The sequence below is a fragment of the Acomys russatus genome, chromosome 1, assembly GCF_903995435.1.
Source record: "Acomys russatus chromosome 1, mAcoRus1.1, whole genome shotgun sequence".
NCBI lineage: Eukaryota > Metazoa > Chordata > Mammalia > Rodentia > Muridae > Acomys > Acomys russatus.
In genome coordinates, this window is record NC_067137.1 from 85,153,729 (window position 1) to 85,169,571 (window position 15,843).

At 38.9% G+C, this 15,843-nt stretch overlaps 1 protein-coding gene across 1 annotated transcript in view; it reads right to left on the minus strand.

The window, feature by feature from the left end:
• The window catches only part of Kcnh5 (potassium voltage-gated channel subfamily H member 5), a 270,367-nt gene extending 255,084 nt beyond the window's left edge, over positions 1–15,283 (minus strand). Inside the window, exon 1 of the mRNA XM_051147630.1 lies at positions 15,112–15,283. Coding sequence (XP_051003587.1) covers positions 15,112–15,134 — 23 coding nt within the window. The 5' untranslated portion in view covers positions 15,135–15,283. The remainder of the gene's footprint in view (positions 1–15,111) is intronic.
• Positions 15,284–15,843: the final 560 nt, after the last annotated feature.

A 15,843-nucleotide genomic window follows, 5' to 3' on the forward strand; every position in this document is an offset into this window, starting at 1 on the left:
ATTATATGTCACTCCATTATCTATGATTACACATTTCATTTTGCCTAAAATGATGTCCCCACACAATGAGCTAAGTTATGTAAACCATTATTTCATCAAGATTTATTAAGTACATTAGAAGTTTCCAATGTGTGGCAGGATACGTATAGGTAGTAAAATGTTAAACTGTGTTTTAATTGCTGCTGCTGAAACTTCTTGCTGACAGTTAGCTTTAGAAGTGACTGCACTTGTCTGGTGAAACAGAGAGGCAGAAGAGTAGTTCTGGACTGTAACTAGTTCCTATGTACACACAGCTCAGTTACCATGGTTCTGTTAAACATGTCACACACCTGCACTGTGCAGATCTCAGCTAGCATGGTGTGTTGTCTGTGACGGCAAAACATATGAGCCACTGAAATCCACTGGTACATCCCTTGTTTCACTTTCTTGGCTTTCAAAGGGTCAAGCATGACCCAAAACTACTAAATTACAAATTCTAGAATTCACAAGTCAAAAGTTTAAGCTTATGTATCCTTCTAAACAGCATGATGAAAGAAAGCTTTTGCCGTCATGCTCCATCACCACCCCTGTCCCAGGGACGTGGACCTCACCCCCTGCTCAGGGTATCCAAACTCCATATGAGTCCACACCCTCTGCAGTCTACCCTATGAATGTCTAACGCACTGTCTCGGTTAGAAAATCAGCCACTTTAGTTTGACAGTGTGTATGTTCTAGCAACCAATATTTTTCTTAATCAACAGTCCCAAACTACAATAATTGTGACTACAGAAATTTATATGTTTTTTCAAAGAGAAGTAATAAAATGTTTCTTTAGTTGAAAACTAAAAGTACAAATTAAAAAAAGATATTTTTGAGAGTGGTCACATTCTATTACAATGCATTACTACAATCGCTCTTTGTGATTATTACTATTGTAATCTCTTACTCTTCTTAATTTGTGAATGAAGCATTAGCATGGGTTCTATGTATAGGAGAAAACAGGGTGTGCAGTGTTTGCACCATCACTACTTCCAGAATGTTCTGATCCTGGAACACATCCTACAAAGATAAAAGGGGGTCGTCACGAATAATAGCTGCCATCTAGAGCCACAAGCAGTCACATCATGTCCTTCAGAGTCCGTCAGTATCAGCAACTGCACTGGTTACTTAGTTCACCCAGATGGTGGAGCATGTAGCTGTACTGCCTTCTTGTCTTGCGCGATACGCCCATACAGGATTTCTTAAAAATGGACAACAGGAAGTAGAGACTAGTTGACGAACACTAAATTCCCACCAAAGAAATGGAGGATAATAATTATGAACAATTGAAAATAAGTGAAGTTATAGAAGGAACCATAGGGGTGCTACTGCTGGTGCCAGTTGAGATATTTTCCAGATTTCCATCAACATAAGCAAGGAAAGTGCCTCATAAATAAGTGTGTCCCGTAGCAGAATTCCAAGGCTGATGTCTGGGGTAGATATTGGTTTTGATATGGCTAGAACATGCAATGTAAACATAGGATTAAGGAGTGAGCATCTACATGCCATAAAAGCTTTCCATTGCTAATGGTGGAAGGGCCCCTATGGCAAGACGACTGGCTGGTGGCAACAGAAGTAACTACAAAGAAAGAAAGGGATGAAGGAAGGGAAGAAAGGCTACTACTCAAACAAGGTGTTCACGGGAAAGCTACTGGCATGCAGAGCAGGGCACGAAGGCAGGCAGTTGAGTAAAGGAGAGATCAAAGCCTTCTATCAACTGCCCCATTACCCAAGTTAAGGCCAGTTTGTTACTCAGAAAGTTCTACCACAAGGAAAATATACACAGGAGACCCCTAGCAGCTCACACTGGCACCTTGAATTTTTGCTGCTGTGCAATTCTGCAACCTTGCTGAGTCATAGGTGAGGGCCTGCAATTACACTGTTGTCGACAGGCAGGAACTCATGAAGCACACTCTCTCCTACCTGGGCTGTTGCTGCCCATCACCTACCTTCCCCTTACCTGACTTCCTGAACAACATCAGCTCCCTGCACCACACATGAGCACTTCCCCCTCTACCATGGGAACCATACAACCCATGCCTAGGGACCCTCTAGCCTGGCTTCACCAGAACATGGCCCACTGAAATTGGCACCCAGTCCTCACATTTTGTGTGTGTGCTGCATTACGCTGGCCTGAGCCCACTAGGTAAGCACCCTTCCCCCACTGCTGTGTGCCACACCCACCTAGGCCTCTAGAATAGCCCTGCCTGATACCCCTGCAGAGAGCTGCAGGCTTTATGAGCCTGCTTTCCATGACCTGCAGTCATTGCCATAGAGTACAACTGAAGTGGTCAACTTGAACCAAAACCAATACAGCCCACGAAGTAGACACCCTAAGACACAGAGTCAAAAGAAATTCTTCAAATATGAAAGTCACTCCATAGTGGAGGCAACTGATCCATCAGAAATGCAAATATCAGCATAAGGAAACATGAAGTATGAAAAAGTAAGGTAACATGACAGATTTAAAAGAGCACAATTATTCTGCAACAAGACTCCAGAGAAAGAGAAATAGACAAAATGCTTGAGCAAGAATTCAAAAGAATGATCCCAAGGGCATCCAATGACATATGAGATAATTTAAATAATTCTGTGAACCAGGGAAATCAATTAATAAAATGAATAAGAAATTCAGCAACAAGAGAGATCATCAAAAGGAACCAACTATAAACTGTGGACCTGAATAATGAAATAAGTCAAATAAAAGATATGAATAAGAGCCTCAACAACAAGCCTGATCAAGCAGAAAAGTCTGAACTTCGTGACAGACCTTTTGAAGTACCACTGTTACACCGACGAAATAAAAGAAAAATCATTAGAAGGAACAAAGGAAGTTTCCAAGACTTATGAGACATGTGTAACTGAACAAATGTTCACATTACGAGGCTTCCAGGAGGTAAGGAAAGGGAGTGTAGCACAGAAAACCTATTCACATAACAAATGGGTCCCAGTTCCATCCGTCTTCCTGAATATGCCATGATTTCATTTTTCTTTACGGCTGACTAAGATCCCATTGAGTATAAGCACCGCATTTTCTTTACCCATTCATCTAGACACTAAGGTTAGTTTCACTGCTCAGCTATCGTGAATGGTGCAGCAATGCCCACGGATGGGCAAGCATCTCAGTGGTGGCGCTGAGAGTCCTCTGGGTGCATATCCAGGAATGACGTAGCTCAAGAATATGGTAATTTTTGTTCGTAGATAATCTTTATACTAGGGACGGGGAATGTAGAGGACATCCCTAGAACAGACAACGTCCTAGGTTTGATCTCCCAGCACTGCATAAAACAGGACACAGTGGCGCATGTCTGGAATTCCAGGACCGGAAGGCAGAAACAGAAAGTTCAAGGTCACACTTGGCTACATGGTGAGCTCAAAGCTGTGCTGGACTACATGAAACCAACCTTATCTGAATAAAGAAAGCAGAAAATAAAACTTCCATAGTGACAAAAAAAAAATAGCTGGTAACTCCCTTAATCTTGGAGTGATACAGACACAGAGGAGGCCCAGAAAGCCAAAAAGACCCCAGGTAGATTTTACTCAAACATGTCATCATCATTGCATTTCATAGCCAAACTTCCAAATTCTAAAAAAAATAAAATAAAAAACATCCATTTACATTTAAGGTCACTGCCATTAACTTTATGGGAGATTTCTCAGTAGAAAACTAATAGGCTACAAGGGAATACAACACCATATTAAAAAGCTATAGAAGGGGGGGGGGGAAAGATGGCTAACTTAGAGTATTGCACTGAGAAATGCTATGGAAGAGTGAAGGAAAGCTAAAGATTATACAAGACGAAAATCCAAGGCAAAGATTAGGGAATCCATCATCACGAGAGTAGCCTTAGTGAAATAATGCTCAAAGGAAGCCATACCTGAAAGACAAAGAACAAGAGAACAATAGCTACCACTGTGGAAAGATTCAAAAGAGTGAAAACCCTCTAGAAGACCAGTTACATAAAAGATATAAAAAAAAAATCAGATCTCACCCATATGGAAAACAAAAAAAAAAATAAAGCACAGAGCCAAGGACTAGAATGTGGCTATCTGAAACCAGAAAATGAACAAAATGACACAAATAGTTCTTATACATAACACTAATAACCTTGGCTGCAAACACATTAGGAGCCCCACATAAAATAAATTTCGGCTGAATGATCCAACAATATGCTGCTTACAAGCAGGACGCACTTCAAGCATCCTTGAGCATACACAGACACGGGCAGGGATGGACACAGGTAAGAAAGAATGGCTCTGCTTAGACAAGCAGACTGTAAAGCAAAAATGGTAGAAAATTACAGAGAGGTGGTAGCTTTGTGCTAATGAATGGGATCTACTCAGTGGGGAATGTAACATGTTTATCTAACTAATGCAATAATACTTCATTTTAAGGCTGAGTATGATGGCACACACATTTAATCCAGCACTTAGGAGGCAGAGGCAGGCTGATTTTTCTAAGTTCTAAGCTACTGTGGCACATACAACAAGTTCAAAGTCAGCCAGGACTACCTAGGGTAACTCTGTCTCAAAAAATAAAATAGAATAAAATACTCAAAATTACAAAGAAAATACTGTTATATCTAAACAATGAAATGGGCTACAACCTAGTGATAGTTGTGGATATCCACATCCCATTCTCATCAACGGTCAGGTCCTCCAGAGCTCCCACAAACATGCACCAAGGAAGTACCAGAGATAAACAGTGGGATGGAACAAATGAATGCAATATAAAAAGGCCACCTAGGATGATCCCAGAGCACTGTCATGGTGAGTAGGGAGGGAGACATTGAGACTGTTTCCAGTAAGGTCTAGATAATAGTTGCACCACACACAGTCCGCCAAGTATAGCAATACACCAACAGCCAGAGCAATTAGACCAAAGGAAGAAAACATGGCATCCAAGTAGAAAGAAAGTCAGATCACTCTGTTTGTAAACCATAAGTTAAAGACCCCATCAGAAGACTTATCAGGTCTGGGAGCCAGATTTGATAGTTTCAGGACACCAAACTGATAACAAAAAATATCCATAGCATTTTTATGAACCATAATGACCTTGCTAAGAAAGGAATCATAAAGCAAGCCCATTTGCAATAGCTATTGAAAATATCAAATACCTGGCAGCAAATTAATCTCAGGGAGTAAGTGGCCTCTACAATGAAAACTGCAAAAAGCTAATAAAGAATAATAGAAAGATACACACACACAAAAAAAAATGGAAAGATCTTACACGTGTGTGGATTAAACCAATTAATACTGCTGGAATGTCCATGTTACTCAACAAAATTTAAAACCTTATAGCTTCTACCACAATACCACTGTCATTATTCACAGAAGGAAAAAAGTCCTCCACTTCATAAGAAAGCACATAATATCCCAAATGATTACAAGCATCATGAGAATTTTAAAAATTAAAATCTGGAGCCGATTGCAATACACACTAACTACGAGGCAGCTGTAGTAGCCACAATAGCGTGGGTGCTGCATAAATCCTGATATGCAGACCAGGAGAGCAAAATAGAGACTCCAGAAGTAAGCCCATGTATCTATAGCTAATGTCTACTCCAAAGAGTGTGTGCGCACACACACACACACACACACACACACATCACACACTCACTGAGGCACATGCACACACATATACCTGCACATTCACATGCACACACATTCACTCAGGCACATCCACACACGCTTGCTCTCACACACATAACATTCTCACTCAGGTACATGCCCTCACATACACTCACTCACTCAGGCATACACACACACACACACACACACACACACACACACACACTTACACCATCACTCACTCACTGAGGCACATACACACTCACAAATGCACACACATTCACTCAGGCACATCCACATACATTCACACATATGACCTACTCACTTAGGCATATGCACACACATACACTCATTCAAACGTACACACACATACACACACACACACAACCAATCAAACAAACAAAAATACCTTGGAGAACATATAATATACACAATAAATGATCCTGGATAAACAATGTCCATGTGTAGAAGAATGAAACTCCATCCCTTTCTCTGAGCTTATGGCCAAAATCAACAGAAAATAGGGTTAAAAGACTAAGTTTGAAACATGAAACTGTGAAACAATTAGAAGACAGAGCAGACAGTGACTAACTCCCCCAAAGCCCCATCCTTGGATTTCTTTCACAACCTTTTCTTATTACTGGAGTTCCATTCCTATAACGTCTTGCCCAGTACCCAGCACAGAGAGAGCAGCTTTGAACTGGTGATTAAGTCGTTTAATGTACAAAGAATGAAGAGTGATCCTCCCTGAACCTGTTTAATGCTTTGATGTTCATTATCAGTGACTGAAAATTCACCCAAGAATTCCTACTAACCAGCAGCATGGCAGAGGATAAGGTTCTCTTTTTCCATGGACTCTTGCTGCCTTCATGATCTCGGGTGTGTGCGAGAATGGGGGTGTACACTGAACCCCACAAACAATAGATAGAACACGGTCTTCCAGTATGTGGCTTTTGGTTTTTAGCTTCACAGAATAACTTTCACTGTTATCATTGTCTCAGCGATGAACATCAACAAACATGTTAAATATTACACACTGACTTCACCTGCCCCCCCCAAAAAAAAAAAACCAGAGCAGAAAGACTCGAAGACCTTAGTCCTGGCAATGGCCAGAGTGAAGCTCTGTAAGGCACAGACAACAAGAGGAAAAGTAGGAAGCTCCTGTAAGCCAACAGCGTGATGAGAGAGCTCTAGAATCTGGTAGGCTTTCATCTGACAATGGATTACGTTCAGACTATAAAGAATTTAAAAGGCTCAACCAAAAATTGAATACATTTGGAAATAAACAAATAACCCAAATTAGACATTTTTCAAACAAAGAAACACAAAAGGCTCCTCAGCTATGTGAAGAAAAGTAAAGGTTTAACATCACTAGCTGTCAGAAATGTAAATATAAAAGTGATTAACTATCTATCCGTTCATTCCAATCACAATGGCTATTTTATTTATACAAATAAATATTTAATAAATAATAATAAATTGCATGCATAGTTTATTTATATATTTTTTCTGGTCAAGACTACCCAAATCATACTGATAAACGGGCAATGCTACGTTGCTACGTAGAAAGGACATGTTTGTGTGCTTGCTCATTTTACTTGCAAATGCTGACTGTTTCAATGAAATTTCTCAAGCCTTTACTTAAGGTGACCAAAACCCAATGCAGTCATTGAATGGTTAATGGAATTAGAAGGGACTCACATTTTAGAAGTAGCAATTATGCTATATGACTTCTGTTCATACAGACTGCTAATTTGCCCTTTAGGAATTACAACTGACTTCTACTTTATTTCATTAGGGAGAAAAATGGAATTAGTTTCACCACAGTGACCCATCTCTCCTATGGCACTGAGAGACCATGATACACCAGAAGACCCTTGCACTTAGACAGCCAGCTGCAAACTGTATTTGACAAGCATATCATCAGGCCTCTCCTCTCTGACCTTAGTTTACTCATCAGTAAGATGATGCCAGTGGTATGTAGCTCAGTGATAAAGATTGAAGGGACACTGCACATGAAACATGAGTTATGACAGGTCTCATGATGGCTGGAACACTACTAGACTAGTGCTTGTGAGTGGAAATATAAAGACAGGTCCATAGGCCAGCTCTCCTTTCTTGCTTTGCCACATTCAAGGATATAAATCGGGCCATGGTTGCTAAAAGACAGAGTCACTATAGTTGACAAGGAGACAGTTTCTCTCCTGTGAACCCATGAAACTGAAGCAAACTACCTAGGCAAGTGTGCTCTTGTATAGGGGCCTTTTTTGCCATTCAACAGATTCAGTAGTAATATTTGAGCTTTGGAGTGGGGAGATAAGTTCTCTTCAGAACTAGCCCAGGCTTGACTCAGCATCTAGTTTTCTTCCATTTATATCTGTCCAAGGACGTCTTTGAAAAATGTGGCTTTGGCTCATAGCAGGGTTTCTTTATTCTTACATTTTTGTCTTCTCCCACAGAAATCTCATAAGCAGTCCTCATTATACCTAACAACCAATAGCTGTAAAGTTGATAGACTTCCAACAGAGAAAAGAACTGTGTAATGCTAAAAATAAATGAATAAATAACCTAATCATAATCACCATTAACCCACCTTGCTTTTCCATTGGCCAGCAATGGTTCTAGATGGATGCACCACAAGTATGTACTCAAACGACAACATAGACACAGGCTGTGATTCACAGGCCAGCAGGTGCTTCGTCAAAGAACCAGCACAGAGTGAGTTATGCTGTTGCTAAGCATGGGGCTCATCATGGGAATGATTACAACAGTAGAATCTTTAGAAAGGTGAGTGCTGGGAGCATAAGCTGAGATGTGTAGTCAAAGAAGAAGAAGGAAGGAGCCCTGAGAGAGAGCTAAGAGGGGGAGCTGAAAACTCAAAGAAAACCATCATCTTTGGAATCTGAAAGAAGTAATTTAAAATAGTAATCCAAAGGCATTGCTTTATAGAGTAGATCCTAACCAAAAGGTTCTTACTACCCATTTATTTATATGATCTTAAAAGGATTTAGATAGAATCATTAATGATAGATCCATGGCATGCAATTAAAGGAAATAAAAATAGTACTGGCGGCCCCTAACCATGGGAGTTTGGTGTTGCTGAGGCATCTCTTCTCTCCTACAGTTTTCCTCAGTGGCCACATGAGAAACAGAAGCATCAGCGAAGCAGACTCCACTGACTTCCATCCATTGTGTCTTCTGCACTCTACTGTGGCTAAAACTTAAGGTGAAATCTCATGGTGCAGCACCTCTTAACATTTCTGCTTTGCTGTCTAATTTGATGACTTGGATAAGGAATTGAGAATGGCCTTCCAATGAGCAGGGATATATTTTAAAGGATCTGTCTGTTCCTCAAGACCCCTACCTAACCTACATAATTTCTCTTCCACCCCACTATCCAAGGAGCAAACGCAGAACAGATTTCCCCAAAGTTTCAGGCTAACGAAAAGTAGGAGGATGTATAGTTCTCACCTAACTCGTGATAATAGATTTTGAATGCCTTTCCTTAAAACCTATTATCCTTTGAACAACCAACACTTTCTGTGTCTACCAACATACAGAAAACAGTAAGCCAGCCTTAGAAATTCAATTACTACTGGTATCAGGCTATAAAGAGATTAAATAAATAAATAAATAAATAAATAAATAGAAATTCAACTACTACATTAAAAACAAAATAAAATGGAAATTCCTCAGAATCCTGGTACATCATAGACTAACTTTTTATTTACTTCACCAAAAACATAAGTAAAATAGTACTGTGTGTGCTATGACACAGCAAGGAAGCAGAAAACCAGAAGCTTCAGCCATGGTTGGAAACTGTGAATCTAGAAAGGCTCTCTGGGCACTAGAGGGAGTGATCCCATACAGAATTTGCACATGTTATATATACTGCCTCAATCCATACGCTTTCTGGATCAGAGAAGAAGTATTTCTCATAGAAGGCTGTGATGTACGTAAGATAGCTCATCTCCATCTTGTTTGAGGTATAATGTGTGGGAAGTTGGGTGTCATGGATAGAGTGCATAAGTAAAAGAAAAGTGACACTCAGCCTTCAACTATCATCAATCACAAAGAAGCCAAATCTATTCAGTGGAAAAAGGATAGCATCTTCAACAAATGGTACTGGTCTAACTGGATGTCTACATGTAGAAAAAATGCAATTAGACCCATGTTTGTCGCCACATAAAAAACTCAAGTCCAAGTGGATTAAAGACCTCAACATAAAACCAGAGACACTAAATCGGTTAGAAGAAAAAGTGGGAAAGAGCCTGGAACACATTGGCACAGGAGACCACTTCCTGAACAGAACACCAACAGCCCAGGCATTAAGGTCAACAATTAATAAATAGGACCTCATGAGGCTAAGAAGCTTCTGTAAGGCAGAAGACACTGTCGATAGAACAAAGCAACAGCCTACAAACTGGGAAAAGATCTTCACCAAGCCTACATCTGACAAAGGGCTAATATCCAAAATATATAAAGAACTCAAAAAATTAAACACCACCAAACCAAATAACCCAATTGAGAAATGGGGCTCAGAACTAAACAGAATTCTCAAAAGAGAAATATCGAATGGCTGAGAAACACTTAAAGAAATGCTCAACGTCTTTAGTCATCAGAGAAATGCAAATCAAAATGACTCTGAGATTCCATCTTACACCCATTAGAATGGCTAAAATAAAAAATTCAAACGACACATGTTGGCAAAGAAGTGAAGAAAGAGGAACACTCCTTCATTGTTGGTGGGAATGCAGACTGGTACAGCCACTTTGGAAATCTATCTGGCGTTTTCTCAGAAAACTGGGAATAGGGCTTCCTCAATACCCAGCTATTCCACACCTTGGAATATACCCAGAAAATGCTCTGCCACACAACAGGGACATATGCTCAACCATGTTCATAGCAGCCTTATTCATAATATCCAGAACCTGGAAATAGCCTAAGTGTCCCTCAGTAAAAGAATTGGTAAAGAAACTGTGATACATTTACACTATGGAATACTGCTCAGCTATTAAAAACAAGGAATTCCCAAAATTTGTGGACAAATGGATGGGACTAGAAAATGATCATACTGACTGAGTTAACCCAGAAACAGAAAGACTCACATGGTATATACTCACTTATAATTGGGCACTAGCCCAAAAGGCATGTCCCATGAACGTCTTCACTTACTAGGAGATTGGGATAGATGTGAGGACATCCTACTGGGACTCTAGGTAAGAGAAATATAGGAGACGGGGAAATAGAAGGACCCAGGAGATCTTAGAAACCTACAAGAAGAGCATCGTGACAGGTAGATCAGGGCCCAGGCAGGTCTGCTCAAACTGCTGCACTAACCAAGGACAATACAAGTAATAAACATTGAACCTACTCTGATCTGCCCAATGGACAGGACATTCCTCACAGTTATGTGGATAGCGGGGACTGACTTTGGCATGAACTCTCATACCCTATATTTGATGACCTCCCCTTGGTGGGGAGACCTGGTGGCACTCAAAGAAAGAATAGGCAGGCTACCAAGATGAGACTTGATAGCCTATGGCCACATAGTGGGGGAGGAGGTGCCCCCTGGTCATAGACCTAGGGGAGGGGAATAGGGTACAAGCAGGAGGGAGGGAGGAATGGGAGGATGCAAGTGATGGGATAACAAGTGAGTTTTAATCTGAATACATTAAGTTAAAAAACTATCATCAATCAAAATGAAGTGGCATGTGTAATATAAAGGCTTAAAGTCATCTCAGAAACCTAATGGTGAATGAAACACTCAAAATCATGAATAGTGCTTCAGAGTGCAACCCGGAAGCTCTTAAAATGAACATATAGAGGAAGCAACTGTATTCCAATGATCGATATTCAGTAAATGAGAGGAAAGTGAACCAGCAAGGCGCACAGGACACATACTAGATAACCACAGGAAGAAGATGAGAACGCAATGAAGATGAAACGAAACTTTTGAAAAATACAGTGCAATGGCAGTGTTGTAACAAGCTTAGAATTTGTTTAGTTTGATTCTGCCCAGTGGAAAAGAGATTGGACAATAATAGGAAAAGATAGAAAGAAGAAATAAATCTCTCTTGATATTGTAGAAATAAATTTTATGTTTTTAAGTTTTACTATAGAGCAATTCACACTTGAATATTTTAAAAATACGACCTAATTGTCATATTTTAAAATATATCTCATTGTCACTCTAATCCTATTGTCTTTAATTCAAATAATCAAATAATCTATGACATATATATCATAAATTATTCCTCTTCTCTGCTACATGGTGTCCTAGCTGAGGCTCACTGATTTGTTAGTCACTGGTTTCTTATTCCCACACTTTTGAATAAAATTAGTCATTAAAATTCCCATCATGTTTATATTTTACATATTGTACTGTTTCCGCCAATGGCTTCAAAACCATATTCTCCTGAGAGACTGCAATCTTTGGAAGGGGATTTTACGTCTTCTTCCTTTCTAGATTCCTATTTCATCATTACTTCTTTTATTACACTTAACAGAGCAATGACAGAAGAAAGCATAACAGAACAGGTGTGACATGAGGCCTGAGGGAGGATGGTCTCAGGAGAAGAGGATCAGCGAGGAGGAGCTGGGGAGGTGAGGAAGGACAGTGGGAGAGGAAGATAGAGAACCAAGTACAGTGACATATATCTGTGGAGATGCCATAATGAAACCCATTTCCTTGTATGCTAACTTTAAATATTAGTAAAAAAAAAGAATTGTAAAAATCCAAAAATCAGTAAAAATTATTCAATTTATTTTCAGAGCTCTTTATTGCATGAAGTGACTGATTAGTGTGTTGCCGTAGAATTCACTGATTGTGGAATCACTGACTATAACATAGGGACCTTTAACACTGACCTTATGTTTCTAAATCTGGGTGTAATTTTCTTCTTCCCTTTCACTGTCTTCTTGTGTCTCATGTCCAAAAGATTTTATAAAATTACTCAAGAAATAGAGAAATTTCTATGTTACAAAAAATTACTCACAGCACAGATCCTCTTTAATAAGCACGAGGGTCTTTTGTTTGGTTGGTTTGTTTTATGTCATAAAATTTTTATTTGCTTTATCCACTTTTATGTTTTCAACATATATGGTTTAGGAAGTTGGGGTTTTGTCCTAATAATTTTAAACAATTTTCCTACAACTAGATATTTTGATTGTTTCTAGGTCTTCATTCTTCTAAATGGATAGAGTTTATTGTTTTAAAGAGGAAAGAGAAAGTCTAAAGTAGAACTGTATCTACATAAATCATGCTTCTGAAAAAAGCTGTCCGGGCTGGGGTATCATCCTTTTATTCTTCAGCCTCTCTGTGTGGGCCTTAAATGGCTGCCATCTTTAGATGAGCAAAGTACATTTCATATGTGTATAAGTGAGTAAAGACTGTTTATTCAAAGCTTGGCCGTTTTTAAAGTGTGCCTCTGAGAGGTAGAGGAGACTTAAGATATGCTCACTATGGTTCACAATGGAAAAGTCCAAATAATCCAAAAGGTCCTGGAATGCTTTAACACTTGACATGAAATGCCATAAATAAAAGCATGCTTTGCGGATGCATGGGAGACCTATGTTAAAGCTTATTGCAAAAGAAAACAATATGATTTAACAAAGATAGATAACAAAGCACTTTGTGTTCTGTAAATAGCGCATTTGAAAGTGAGTGTGGGCTGGGATGACTCAGTCGGGAAGGCTACATATTGCTAAGCCTGAGTACCTGAGCCCAGTTCCTAGAGCTTACAAGGTGGAAGGAGAGCACCAACTCCCACAAGTTGTACCTTGACCTCAATACTAATGCCATGACACATGGCACATACACACAATAGCTAGATTAGATAAATAGATAGATAGATAGACAGACAGACAGACAGACAGACAGATAGATAGGTAGATGGTAGATACATAGAAAGATGATGATAGATAGATACATAGATATAGATAGATAATAGATTGGATAGACAGATAGCTAGATGATAGATATATCTATAGAGAGAGATGATAAAAATAGATAGATGATAGATAGTAGATGCATAGATACATAGATGATGGATAACTAGATAGATGATAGCTACATAGATAATAGATGCATGCATAGACGATAGATAAATAGGAGATAGATGAATAAATATAATTATGTGAGACAAAGTAAAAGAATTTTAAGTAAGCATGGTAGAATCTCTATTTTCAAAGTACTTCTGGTACAAGTGACATGAAGAAAAAAGTAACTCTTTAGGACAACAAAAATGCATAAATACAATGCACAAACATTTTTATGCATCTGCCTATAGAAAAAACCCTACATTTACCAAATAAAACATCATAGGATAGGAAAAACACATGAGACACAGGAAGGACTCCATGAAGATGCAGATCATTCACACATATATAAATCATTCACATACAACACACAACACACACACACACACACACACACACACACACACACACACTGCATCTCAGCATAAATGAGTAGGGAACAAAAACCAGAAATCTCTCTGCTTCTCTGGGCAAGTCCCTTAACAGCACCACCTATATTTTCACAGAACTTGAACCAGAAAGAAAAGACAAGATCTTTTTCAGTTCCAAAATAAGTTGACTCCAACACTTAGTTAAGTGAGAAATTTAAAGGAAAACTAAAGTGGTGGCCAGGGATGGAAGAGGGGTCCCATCTGTCCTTACTGAAATATGATGGAAAAGTTTTAGATTCTAAATCAGTTACTTATATATGGGATTGGTTGGTTGGTTGGTTGGTTGGTTGGTTGGTTGCTTGCTTGCTTGCTTGCTTGCTTGCTTGCTTGCTTGCTTTTTCTGATCCCCTTTTATCATAATTATCCTTAAACTTGTAGATGTCAGAATCTATTTACATAAAACAAACCAAACAGCTATGGTAACTATACCAACACCATAGAGGCATGTGATAGGCTCAGAATAATTGGTTGGCTTCATTCTCATGCCTTTACATTCTTGTGAACCATGCTCCACTTGGCTGAGTCATATTTTCAATCTTGTTAGGGATGATTTTATTGCTCCAGAGGTGTCATCAGCGTCTCCCTCATACTAACTACTCCTGTGATCACTCAGTACACATTCCACCAATGTAAGTGACCAAAAAAAAATTTTCTTAATTAGTGAATTAATACACATACAAGCAAAATTCTTCCTTTGCAAAGCTCTTCAGAAACAGCTCTTAAAATACATATTTGTGTCAGGCGCTGTGGTGCACACCTGTCCCAGCACTTGGAAGACAAAGGCAGGTAGATCTCTTTAAGTTTGAAGCCAGCCTGGTCTACAAAGTGAGTCCAGGACAACTAGGATACATAGAGAAACCCTGTCTCGAATAACCAAAACAAAACAAACAAACAAAACAAAATATATTTGTTGTTCACAATTAAGTTTTTTTTTAATTCTCTAACATAATTTTCATCCAGTCATGAGCATAAGTAAAACACAAACCTCTCAGCTACCCTCAGAATTTTGTCCATATTTGGAAAATATCTCAGAGTTGTATGAACCACTTACCTGCAAGTGCTGCTTTTCTGCATTACGTCAGCTCGATGATACCCAGAGAGTTTACAAAAACCGTCATTACTATAAACTACAGGCCAGTCCACAATTTGGGCATTTCCCAGTAAGAAACTTGATTCTAAGGAAGAAAGAGAGAATTACTTAGCTTTATCAAACAACTTTTGTCTTTCGAGTGATCAAAAGACAATCTCAGAAGATGAACAAATGCAGTGGCTGTATGCTATAAGACAAACAATACTACATGTGCCATAAGCCACTAAACATGATGACCAATGACATCCACAATAACCCCAAGCTTTAGATAACAAACCAAAATCCCCACTGAAAACAATGAATGGCACCTCTCTGCATTCAGGTATCTTATGGAAGAAGAATCTGCTTAGTAGAGAGTAGTCAGACTAAACATGTCTTAATTTATCAAGAGAGGATGGAATCATGTTTCCACAAATGGAGAATATTGGTGGTATAACAGAGGCAAATTGACACATCTCTCTAGGAATGCTATTATATAGATATGATTTGTTGGGACAAGTTCTTTGTTCACTATATTATGATCTTGAAATTTTTAATCTAATCTTAAAAAGCACTAAGTAGTCTCCTTTGAAAATAATCTATCACTTCTACATTCAACATAGAACCTAGCAAATACACATATTTTATACAAAAGAAACTGATGCTTTATTTTACACAGAAAAACAGGTTTGTTCTGGGCATAAAATTAGTTCA